Source organism: Gracilinanus agilis, chromosome 2 (genome assembly GCF_016433145.1).
Source record: "Gracilinanus agilis isolate LMUSP501 chromosome 2, AgileGrace, whole genome shotgun sequence".
Taxonomy (NCBI): Eukaryota; Metazoa; Chordata; class Mammalia; order Didelphimorphia; family Didelphidae; genus Gracilinanus; species Gracilinanus agilis.
Window position 1 is genome coordinate 34,204,651 of NC_058131.1, and position 12,690 is coordinate 34,217,340.

Sequence of the window (12,690 nt, forward strand, 5' to 3'; positions counted from 1 at the left end):
TTGTCCTGGGCCATCTTTTCTTTTTATTCTCTATCCTGGTAATCTTATCAACTCTTAGGGCTATATTTTTAATGTCTATGAAGGTAACACCTATATATTCAGCCTTAATTCTTGAGTTTCATTCCCATATCGTCAATGACCTATTGAACTTTCAGATAGGATGTATCATAGGCATCTTAAACTACAAAACAATTCATTATTTCATCCTACCCCAAACTCTACTATTTTCTGGTGAGATCATGAACCATCCTTCAGTTATACAACCTCTGAGTCATCTCTGACTCATCTCTCCAACCCTATATATTCAGTTTGCCAAGTCTTATTGATTTTACTGCTACAGTGGGTCTTAAATCTATCTCCTCTCTCCTCACATTGCCAACACTCTCATTAAGGTCCACTTCATTTTTAGCCTTGTAAGCTTCCTAAACTTTTCTTCCAAGACTTCCCTTTTCAATCCATTTTTCCACCAGCTGACAAAGAAGTCTAAAAATACAGATCTGGTCCAGTCATTCACCTCTTAATGAATTTCTTTAAAAAAAAAAGTTTTTTTTCTTAATTGCACAAACAGTTCCAAAACTCTCCCTCTTTCCCTCTCCCCTCCTTGAAAAGGCAAACAACTTGCAATAAATTATATATGCATAACCATGCAAAATATTTCCATATTAGCTTTGTTGCAGAAGAAAATACAAACAAAAAACCTAAGAATAATTTTCAAAAGCTTGTTTATTTATTTGTTTGTTTAATTTAGAATATTTTCCCATGGTTACATGAATCATATTCTTTCTCTCTCCTTCTCCCACCCCCCTCCAGTAGCCAACAAGCAATTCCACATGGTTTTGCATGCATATTTAGATCAAGATCTAGTTCCATATTATTAATGTTTGCACTACAGTGATCCTTTAGAGTCTACATCCCCAATCATATCCCCACTAAGAATAATTTCTAAAAGTATGCTTTGATCTACATTCAGACTGACCAGTTCTTTCTCTCAAGGTAAATAGCATTTTTTATCGTAGGTCCTTCAGAATTGTCTTGGATCTTTGTATTGCCAAGAATAGCTAATATTGCCAAGAATAGCTAAGTTATTCACAGTTGATCATAATACAATATTACTGTTACTGTGCACAATATTCTGGTTCTACTCATTTCACTTTGTATCAGTTCTTGTAAATCTTCCAGGTTTTTCTGAAAGCATCATGCTTGTGTCATTCTTATAGGATAACCATATGCTACAACTTGTTCAGCTATTTCACCAATTGATGGGCATCTCTTCAATTTCCAATTCTTTGCTATCACAAAAAGAGCTACCATTAATTATTTTTTGAACATTTAAATTCTTTTCTCTTTAAATCTCTTTGGGATATAGACCTAGTATAGGGGTATTGTTGGGTCAAAAGGTATGCACAATTTTATAGCCCTGTAGGCATAGTTCCAAACCACTCGCAATTCTCTCAGCTGTGCATTAATGTTTCTTATTTTTCCACATCTCTTTCAACATTTGTTATTTTTATTTTTATATTAGCTAGTCTGATAAGTTTGGTGTCATACCTCAGAATTGCTTTAATTTGTATTTCTTTAACCAACAGTGACATAGAGCATCTATAGTATAGACTATACCTAGCTTCGATTTCTTATGAAAACTGAATGTTTATATCCTTTGACCATTTGTCAATTGAGGGAATGACTTTTATTCTTGTAAATGTGACTCAGTTCTCCATATATTTGAGAAATGAGGCTTCTATAAACTTGTTGTAAAGTTAATATTAATACAGAATTAATTAATACAGAAGTTAATACAGAAGGATCTCCCCAGGGGCAGCTAAGTGGCTCCATGGTTTGAGAGCCAGGCTTAGAGATTGGAGGTCCTGGGTTCAAATCTGGCCTTAGTCACTTATTAGCTATGTGACCCTGGACAAGTCACTAAACCCTAATTGCCTAACTTACCAATATTTTGTCTTAAAACTGATATTTAGTATTGATTCTAAGACAGAAGGTAAGGGTAAAGATGTGATTGAATTTTGCCTCAGTCAATACGTTTATGGGCCCAGTTGAGTCACTGAATCTTTTTAAGCCTCAGTTATATCTGTAAATTGAGAGTTGACCTCTTGTTATGATTACACTTATGTCAGGGAAAAATTTTTATCTTGAGACTGATTTGGGGGTAAGAATATAAGTTTATTTATCAGATTTGTTGGTTAAGCCAGCATCATAACTTATAAAAGTGATATAGGTCTCCATGGTCATTGCTCTAAAACCAGGAACCATGTGAGCTGGGTCAGGCAGATTTTAGATTTTAGGAGCTCATTATTCAGCCCCTCCCTTGACCTTGCCAAGGTATCTTTAATTGGTAATAGCTGATTAAGAAATGACTTCTATTTAAAGAGGAAGACATTCTTTGGTATTCCCAAAGACAAAGAAAATGCAAAAAGCAGTAGATTAGATAGTACCTCTGACACAGATCACAGACAGAGACAAAGTAGTTCTCCCATATTAAAGGAATTAATACAGTGTAGGAAAAATAAATTCTCATTCCTTGATAGCTTTTCCAGTTCCAAATCTATAACTATATGACTTCTACTTGGAAGACTTTCTAGGGTTAAGTGTTCAGGAAATATTTGATTGTCTTTTTACTATAAGTAGAAGTGGCATTATAGTTTGAGAACTGGAAGGACTTAGCAGGCTCATTTCATCCAACTTCTTTCTCTTTATGGCTGACAGGTACAGTGGCTTCCTGAGTTACATGATAAATTGCTGGTGTTTTAGAAATAGCAACAAATGTTTAAGTAGTGTGTTTAGTTTTCACTTTATTCCCACGTGGAATTTGATCCTCACAATAACCTGCTATGAAATAATAATAAAAATATTTTTTATCACCTTCCTCAAAGCAATTTAGGTACATGTATTTTAACTTAATTTTTAAAATCATTACATTTTATTTTCACATAAGCTTCCTTTTTCTATATTTCTTCCCTTTGTATTCTCACAGAAAAAAAAGAATGAGAAAAACAAAACAGTTTAGCAAAACTAACAAATTAGAGAGGCAGGGCAGCTTTCGACACCAGTCTTCATTCATGCAAGTATGTAAATAGAATTATGTACCCTTGAACTATATTTCCCAGCATTCCTCTTTCATCCCCACATTATATCCTTACATTTTGTAGATAAAAATTTCTGTAACTCCACCTTCTCACTCTCTCTTCTCTCACGTTAGCGGTCTGGGAAACTGCTCTTTACTGATGATTTTTACTTTCCTCTATTTTAAGTGATTATTAATAAAATTTTATGAAATATACTTAAGAGTATTAGATATTAATTTTTAATCTTATATAAGTATTTTATTAGGCACTCCCTTAGGGGAAGCTCAAGCCTTGTACAATTGCTCTGAATCAAACACTTGGGCAGTTCCTGATTGCAGTGTTGTTGTTGTTTTTTTGCACTGTGCCTCGTGTTGAGGTTGGTGAGAAGACTATTGCTACTTTTTTATATGAAGGAATTGAGGCCTAAGGAGATTACAGAATTGGCTTCTCACTCCTGTTTAGGTTTAGGTGATTTTCCCACAGTCACAGCTAGGGAGTGGCAAAGAGAGGCCCAAAGCCAGTCCTTTCTCTACTCTCAGCTCATTGAAATTAAACATTAAAAGATTTTCAAAACCATTGGCAGTGAGGTTGTCAAGACTTGCAAGTTTGCTTCAGCATTTGTTAGCTAACTATCAGGAAATGCTTGTTGCCAAATCCTGCCATATGCCATACAATAGTACTAGGCCTAAGGGAAGAAAATAGATAACAGTCTATAGTCTCAAAGAGTGTAGGAAGTTCTAGGAAAATCTCATGGTATGTCTAACTTGTAGCACCAAAGATGATACTTTTTCATTTGACTGACTGAAATGAGTTAGAGTCATTTTTCCTAGTTTGAATGTTTTGCAGACCAGAAAACCTGGCTTACTTTTTTTATTCAACCCGATCAGGGAGATCTGTTACATTAATAGATATAGAGGGGAAAAAAGGGAAGAATAAAGTGAGAAATACACATTTGAGGGTATGGCATTAGACCAGTAACCTTAGGGTCTTGAACTTTTTCCTCTGCTGACTGGCTTATATTTTACTGTTTCAATTAAGTTTTCTCTTCCCCTTTTCCTAGGTATGTGTGGAATTTGATGGAGAATCATGGAAGAAGAGAAGATGGATAGAAGTATATAGTCTTCAAAGGAAGGCATTTTTAGTAGAACATAACCTGGTTTTGGCTGAGAGGAAATCTGCTGAGATTGTGCAGTGGCCTGCAATAGTGAGTAAAAGACTTATGAACTTTACTAGTTGATTTTGGAGGGGAAGATTGATATTTGAAAACAGTTTAACCTACTGCCTTCCTGAATATACCTTTATTGTAATTTGAATATAAGTGAAAATGACTCAAAGAACATTTTTTTCTTTTTAGTTAACAGTAAATTTATTTTGGGGATCAGGTATTAGGAAATAATTTTAATTAGAATTTTCCCTAACTTAAGTAAAATACTTTAGCTTCACATGACTTCTTGAAATCTAGGTTTTAATTCTGATGGTTTCTTGAAATCTGGCAGATTTTCACTGTAGTATTTTAGACTATCAAATGTCAAACCTTGGTTTTATGTTATTTAAAAGTTTGGTTGGGCTTCTGTGGCAAGTGTGCCTTCAAGAACTTAACCTACCCCAGTCTTCTCTGACACATTGACAGGTGAATGGAAAAGGTAAACCAAATATAGGATCCCCTTCTAAGCTTTGGCATAGATTGCCTTTCTGTGGAGTTCTTTGGCTCTGAATGAAGTGTTGAAGTGAATGAAGGAAATTAATGTATGATTTCAGAGGTCAGAATAAAGGCAGCTCATAAGGGTCAGAATTGAAAGGAATGTCAGTTTTAGAGGTCATCTTGTCCCATAGCTAGTCTGTACTCTTCTTAGCTGGACCATAATCTCTGCATGATCTCTTAGAGGTTTGCAGATAACTTTGTAGAAAAGGCAAAACTTAATGGTAGACCTTGAAGGATAAGTAGAATTTAGATAGTATTGGTGCTGTGGGTTATAGAGAATAGAGAATAGTGAGCCAATACAATATACTAAAGGGAAAGGAGTAGGGCTGGGGTGAGGTGGTAGATGGATAAAACAGAAAGGGGCAGGGAAACTTGTATATATCTCTGCCTTTGAAGACTCTTGTTAAAGACATAGGGGGGGTATCACTGAAGTTTTTGAGGAAATAAAAGAAGTGCTTGAGGGAAGTGACAGGATACAGTCTGTTAGATTCAGGGCAGAGAAACTCAAGGCAGAGAAACTTGGGAGACTCATATCATGATGTAGACATGAGAGGTGGAGGATAAGGCCAAAGGATTTGGCAGGAGGAGTAGAAAGGAATTGCAAGGGTGGAGATTACAAAGGCAGAATCAGTAGGTGCTAGTAAAGGACTAGGGGAAAGTAGAAGGGTAGAGGAGGAAGTCTTAAGAGAATGGAATATTAGTAGCATTGTATTAGGAGCATGTAACAGAAGGAGCTCTTTTCTATGGGTCTTCATTTCCTCAACTATAAAATGAGAACTAAGTAATCTTAAAATTTCCTTTCCAAAATCCTACAAATTTGATAAAATAGAAAAATCAATTTAAAAAAAGGAAAGTAAAAAGGGAGACAGATGGTTGTTCTGTTTTAAGCATATTTTTAGAGAGTAGGATGTGCAAGGAGGTATATTCTAGTTGGGTCTTCTTAGAGGCTTAATGATTCAGATGTCCATTGGAAAGAATATAGAGACCTTGGATGAATTAGACTAGGAATTCCATGAAGAAGCTGGGCTTTATTTGAACTTTGCATCTCACCTAGGGCCTGAATAAAAAAGACCTAGAGGATTAGATCAATAGCCAATATAATTTGGTTGATGGGGGACTGTCTGGGAGATAAGGCTAGGTAAGGCTTTGGGGCCAGAGAAGGCAGCCTGTTCTTTTCTTTAAGACTGAATAATTGGAGGGAATGAAATGAGGTGGAAGGTGCTTCATTAGAATAGGCTAGCTGTGCCTGCTTTAAGGCAGAAAAAGGAGAGTGGGAGAGATCAGAGATGCTAGAGTTCATGCACTGGGGCAGGTTATATAAGGGTCATTAGGGGGACCCTCCTAACTCTTTTCCATTCCCCTTCTTTTTCTTATTGAAACTATAGCCTGTTTTCCAATACAAATCAGCCCAGAAGCTTTAACTTATTCTCACTTGGGCCTTTTGCTCCTGCTCCTGGGGACTCACCATATTTATTCCCTCCTTGGTGCTGATACACTTAACAGCTTTAGACTCATTGCAGCTCAGGACTCTTCCTTCCCCCCTCCCCCCTTCCCAAAGCAGTGATTGAAGGCATGAACTACCATCCTCCCTACCCTCCTGCTGTCTCAGGTAGTTGTCAGGTTGTGTTCTGCCTATTTAAAATTTGGTACCTAAGTCTTCCATTCCCTGTTGGTACCCACATTCTAAAATTATGTCTCCAAGGTAACTATCAGCTGGTTGGTTGTTAGCCCCTGAATGAAATAAGTATAGCAACTGAATCTGAGGAAAGAACAAATAAGACTTAATCTCTCTGCTCCCCTCCTAGCCGTTTCCCTCTCTTCCTCTTTCTTTTCCTCCCTTAAAATCCTTAGAATCAATACTAAGTATCAGTTCCAAGGCAGAAGACTCTTAAGGGCTGGACAATCAATTGAGTGACTTGTCCAGGGTCACACAGCAAAGAAGTGTCTGTGCTAGATTTGAATCCAGGACCTTCTGTCTCCAGGACTGGCTTTCTATCTACTGAGCTTCCTAGCTACCTCTTCGAATATATTTTAAAGAGATATTGGCTTAAATGAGTCTTAAAGAAATTTGGGACATGTTTTTGAGCTAGTGAAATGGAAGCTTTTAGTAGAGAGAGGTTTTTGAATGTTCCTTTTTCCCCCACCCTTAGATTGCCATACATATGACCTCTTCCTCAGAGAAAGTGATAATTGGAGTTCCCAGAGCAGGCAGAAGGAAATTTGTAAAGCCGTTGAAAGGTGGAGGAGCCCCCCTACCTTTTGACAAATTAAGAAGTGAAATCAAAAAAGATGGACTCCAAGGTTGGTTATTTAGTTTAGGTTGTATAAAGTAGATACGGTGGAGGGTCATAGTTATACAGTTAGCTAAAAGGGACCTTTAGAGGACTGTCCTCTTTTCTTCCCTAATTCCCTTATTTTAGTCATGTGGAAATTGAGCTGTAGAGAGGCTAAATGAGTGCCCCAAGCCCAGATGATAGAGAATGGAAGCAGCAGAGCCCTCTGACTCTATATTCTATATTCTTTTCATGAGGGAGCGGAGTATGTAAAGACAACATTGAAGCAGGTCCCCAGATTCCTAAGAGCAGTGGGCTACATTGAGGGAAGGAGCTGAAGGGGAGAGACCAGGGTGAGAGGAAATGGTAACAGGTAAGGGGAGTTCACAAAAGAGAGAATCAAATGAGAGATCGCTTACTAGTGTGATGACAGTCTTTTTGCTGGTGGATACAGAGAATAGCAGTAGAATGAGCCCAAAGATTTGAGTGGATGGCCAAGTGAGGTGTCAGATGCTATGTCAACATGCTTGCAGGTTTCATATCAGGAGATGGGGCTGGAGAGGGGAAATGGAGCCAGCTATTAGTCACCCAGAAAGATGGCAGAAGCAGATTTAGGATGCCAGAGAGAGCACTTACATTAGAGCTCAAAAACATTGAAAAAAAAAAGTCATACAAGTTGAAAATTGGAAGAAGTTCATAGATTTGTTTTTAAAAGTACTAACTGACATGGCAAAGCCATACGGAAATGTGAATACGAAGTGACCATTTACTCATAGGTACTTGAATCTGATGAGGTTTATTATAAAAAGGAAAATACCTTATATCGTGCATTTTTGCCTTTAAAAGATTTTTCTTTTTTTTCTGTGTTCATGGTCTCATTAACATATCATTAGTTTTCTTTTATATAATTATTTATGGCATATAAAGCCATAATTATGTTTCAATCCTTATAGCAGCCCTCCTAAATATGTAGCTCAGATGTTATCGTCATCCTCATTTTGAAAGTTGAGAAACTAATTCAGATACACTCATTTGTCCAAGTTGTTCACTTGACCATGGGTCTTCTGATTGTACTTGTCACTATTTCATTACTGCACATATATAGTGGCATCTTAAGTCCTTTACCTAATAACTTTGCTATGTCCCCACCCTTCATTGTTGAATTATTTTTATTTTTAATTCTATAGACTATATATGAACTTCTTCATGGTTATGGGAATATAGGAGAAGGGAAAGGAAGAAAAGAAAAAACATTTTTTAAATGATCATGTGTATTAACTTTGTAAAACATTTCCATATCTCTCTTCTTTGTGATTATGTGGTTCTTCGCTCTTCCCCTAAATTTCCATCAACTTTTCTCTGAATTAGGATCATGGATTTAGAGCTTTAAGAGACCTTTGAAATCTTTTAGTCTAATTCCTCATTTTACAGTTGGGAAATTGAAGCTTAGAGCAATTGCTTGACATTCATACGTACAGTCAAGAGTAGAGTCAGGATTCAAATCCAGGTCCTGTAACGACAGATCAGTGCGCTCTATCATCCTTAATGATAACCAGTCCTGATTTTTTTCCCCTTTAGGAGAGAACTACTTTCATATTTTAGTTCTTGACTTTGAAGTTAGTCTTTTCCAGGTGGATTTACCTCATTTTTTTAGATACATTCGAGGAAAATGACATTTTTAGATAAGGCTTTAGGAGAACATGAATCACCCCTAGGAAACCAGATTTTTTGACTCTGTATAAGAAAGAACATCCCCCAAATTATAATTAGTTAAAAATAGAGTGGATTCTCCTTCAATATGGGATTTTCCACTTGTTGGCAGTTTGCATTGGCATTGTCTATATTGAGAGTGATTGAGAACCAGAAGGAATGCTTTAGTCTTCCATATATATGTATATGTGTGTATATGTGTGTGTATATATATATATATATATATATATATATATATATATATATAGAGAGAGAGAGAGAGAGAGAGAGAGAGAGAGAGAGAGAGAGAACGAGAACGCTCTAGGATACGAAAAATCCCTTGCTCTCAAAGAGTTCACTAGCTCTTGCATCTTTGCAGTATCTCTTGAATACATTCCCTTCTAGGATATTTGCCACCCAATGTGGTGCTGACTGGCCCCCATCACACCTCATGCTTGGACTATTACAGTAGTGATTGATGGATTTGTATGCCATATATCTCTCCATTCCAATCCAGCCTCCATTTAACTAGTAGAGTGATTTCCCCCAGTGTAGTTCAAAGCCCCCTGTAACCCAGCCACCTCTTATCTTTACTTCACTCTCCGACTCCTACCTTTTGATTTAAGGACATTGGCTTCCTGGCTCTTCCTACTTTTCGGCATATTTCTCTGTCTGTCCTCCGTGCCTGGAATACATTCCTCATTTTGGTTTCCTGGCTTTTTTTCAAGCCTCAGCTAAAATCCATCTTCTATAGGAAGCCTTTCCTAACTCCCTATTTTCCATTTTTTTCCTGTATGGAGCTAATTTGTTCATATTTGTTTGTTGTTTCTCTCATTATATTATGAGCTCCTTGAGGGTATTGACTTTTTTGGCCTCTTTTTGCATCCCCCTAAGGCTTATAGCAGTGTCCCTGGCACACAGTAGTAGATGGATAGTGTTAGATTGACCTGGACTCTTTTCTCTAGATTCTTGGTGAGGTCACTGACTCCCATAGATTTCATTATCTCCCTTATGGGGAAATATCACTCCCATCACTGTTCAGCTAGCCCATGTCTCCTTTTAACTCCACTTCTACATGTGGGCTCCTTTCCTTTGGAACATTTAAAACTGGATGTACTGTAGGCATCTTAAACTCAGTGTGTAGAAAAGGTAAACTTTCTTCCCCAGTCACTTCTTTTCTGAACTTTCCTTTTATGGCTGAGGATGCCACCATCCTTCTAGTCACCTAGGTCTTTCCACTTGGTGTCATCTTCTCTTCCTGATTGCTGTCCACCCAGATCCCGTTGCCCCTTTCTCCACATTTCTCTTCTATGACCATATGTCCCTTCTTGTCCATTTGCAGCTACCAGTCAAGATAATAATCTGTAACTGATTTAAAACAAACTTTTCTTTCTCTGGGTTCAATTTGGGATTTATCTTCATCCTGGGAGTCCCAATGTAGTAGGATCAGTAATGGGGCTTGCTCAGTGTCTTCTGGTTGACTATTTAAAAGCAGTAAACAACAGAAGAGTTAAATAGATTACAACTTTATTTTTAACTCTTAAAGTGGTCTATGATTTTCCTGTTCTGCCTCTTAACCAGGAAAAAGAAACTACATTTCCATTCCGCATAAAGTTTGTCATTCTCTTTTAAGTGCAATTTTTAGGTAGATCTTTTAAAGAATTTGTAACCTACACTAAAAACCAGTTCTACAGAGTAACACCAAAAGACTTCAGTCTCAGAGACTAGCAAACTGAAATTGCTTTGGAATTATTTTGCTGACCAAAAAGTGGAACTGGTTGTTTTTGCTGAGTTTTGATCAGTTAAGAAATCTAATCTGTCTTTAATTATCCAGCATATTACTTTAATATTTAATAGCAAACTTATTTCATTTTAAGTTATGAATTGTGGAAATTATTTTAATTCCCAGGAGTTGTTTTTTTTTTAAAACTCATGCCTTCTGTCTTGGAATCAATACTGTATATTGGTTCAAGGACCGAAGAGTGGTAAAGGCTAGGCAATGGGGGTCAAGTGACTTACCCAGGGTCACACAGCTGGGAAGTGTCTTGAGGCCAGATTAGAACCTAGAACATCTGTCTCTAGGCCTAGCTCTCAATGTACTGAGCCACCCAGCTGCCTCCAGGAGTTTTATTCTTAACTTTTTCTGTACTATTTTTTTAACTTCTGAATTTTACTGAATTTCTCTTGAACAAATTAGTAAAACAGTTCTTAAAATTCAAATGGGGGTGGGCGGGGGATGAGGGATGGGGGATGGTGGCAGCAGCTGGGTAGCTCAGTGGATTTAGTCAGGTCCAGAGAAGTAGAGTCAGGTCCAGAGAAGGGGGAGGTCCTGGGTTCAAATTTGGCCTCAGACATTTTCTAGCTGTGTGACCCTGGGCAAGTCACTTGATCCTCATTGCCTAGTCCTTACCACTCTTCTGGCTTAGAACCAATACCTAGTATTGGTTCTAAGACAGAAGGTAAGGGTTTATTAGAAAACAAACAAAAAAAATCACCACAAACTGGAACTTTATTTTTAAACCCTGAAACCCTAATTAATTAACTAATTAATTCACTAACCAACTAATTAATTAAGAGCAGTTTTCCATAGTTACAGGGTTCATGTTCTATCCCTCCCTTCCCCCATCCCTCTCCCATAGTCACGAACAATTCCACTGGGTTTTACATGTGTTATTGATCACGACCTATTTTCATATTATTGGTATTTGTTCTAGGGGTGTTCATTTAGAGTCAATATCCCCAATCATATCCCCATCAACCCATGTGATTAGGCAGTTGTTTTTCTTCTGTGTTTCTACTCCAGTTCTTCCTCTGAATGTGAATGGTGTTCTTTCTCATAAGTCCCTCAGAGTTGTCCTGGGTCATTGCATTGCTGCTAGTAGAGAAGTCCATTACATTCGATTTTACCACAGTGTATCCGTCTCTGTGTATATTGTCAAAATGGAACTTTAAAAGCAGTCTCTGAGTCATTTTAAAGTTACTCTTTTGTGAAGAGTCTTACATAGATCTATCAATTCACCTGAAAAATCTCATAAAAATACTTATAAGAACATTTAAATCCTAATTTAGAAATTTTTAATAAAGAATAACAATTTAAGTCTAATTAGTTTTTTATTAAATTTGTCTTTCATCTTGTCCTCTTCCAACCTGTCCAGTGTTAGAAATACAGAGAGAAAAGGGACGACCTGTCTTTTCTGAAGACTTTACAGTTTCAGTCTTTTTCCTTAAATTGACTAGATGAAAGGAAGAAGCATGGCACAAAAAAAAAATAATACTTGGAAGCACCTGCCTGAATGGATTAGCCCCAGGCACAGATAAAACAGACACTTACACAAACAGACCTTTTAAGGAGCAACAGGCTTGTCCTGTCACTCATTTGTTTTGGGTGGGATTGTTTGTTCAATGGCTAGTCTTCATTTTTCTAATGTGAAAAGAAAAGTAGATGTTATAGCTGCCTTGTTTTTTGGCCAAGTGCCACTGTAAGGAGGATATTGCTGATGCTACAAAATTTTCTTCAGTCTTCACCCTCTTTATGAATTTTGCTTTCTCTTTGAAATTTTTGCTCAAAAATCTAGTGTGCACAATCAATTTTAAGACTCACACAAACAGATTGCATTAGCAAAATCCCCCCCCCCCCCCCATTTATGTCCTTGCTAGGTGGAAGAGCTGGGTTAAAACTCCATTTCTCTAAACTTTGCTAAAGTATGTCTATGGGGGAAAAATTGAGACTGACAAAAGCTGAAATTTCAAGGTACATTTTGCCTTAAAAAAAAAAAATGCCTTCCTACATTACTTTAAGGCATTTCCCTTATAAAGAAAGGAAAACAGGGACTAGCTAAACCCCTCCTAAAAAGGCCATTTCTTACACTGAAAGTATTTCCTTTGCAAAGAATGGAAAAGGGAAATTAACTCTTTTTCAGCAAAGGGTGGGTGGGGACACTTATTACCT

The 12,690-nt window shown here is 37.2% G+C and overlaps 1 protein-coding gene across 1 annotated transcript in view; it reads left to right on the forward strand.

Annotated features, from left to right (window-relative positions):
- KDM3A (lysine demethylase 3A) overlaps window positions 1–12,690 on the forward strand; it is an 86,474-nt gene that overhangs the window by 14,922 nt on the left and 58,862 nt on the right. The window contains exon 2 of the mRNA XM_044663070.1: window positions 4,138–4,281. Within this exon, the coding sequence (XP_044519005.1) occupies window positions 4,138–4,281 (144 nt within the window). The remainder of the gene's footprint in view (window positions 1–4,137; window positions 4,282–12,690) is intronic.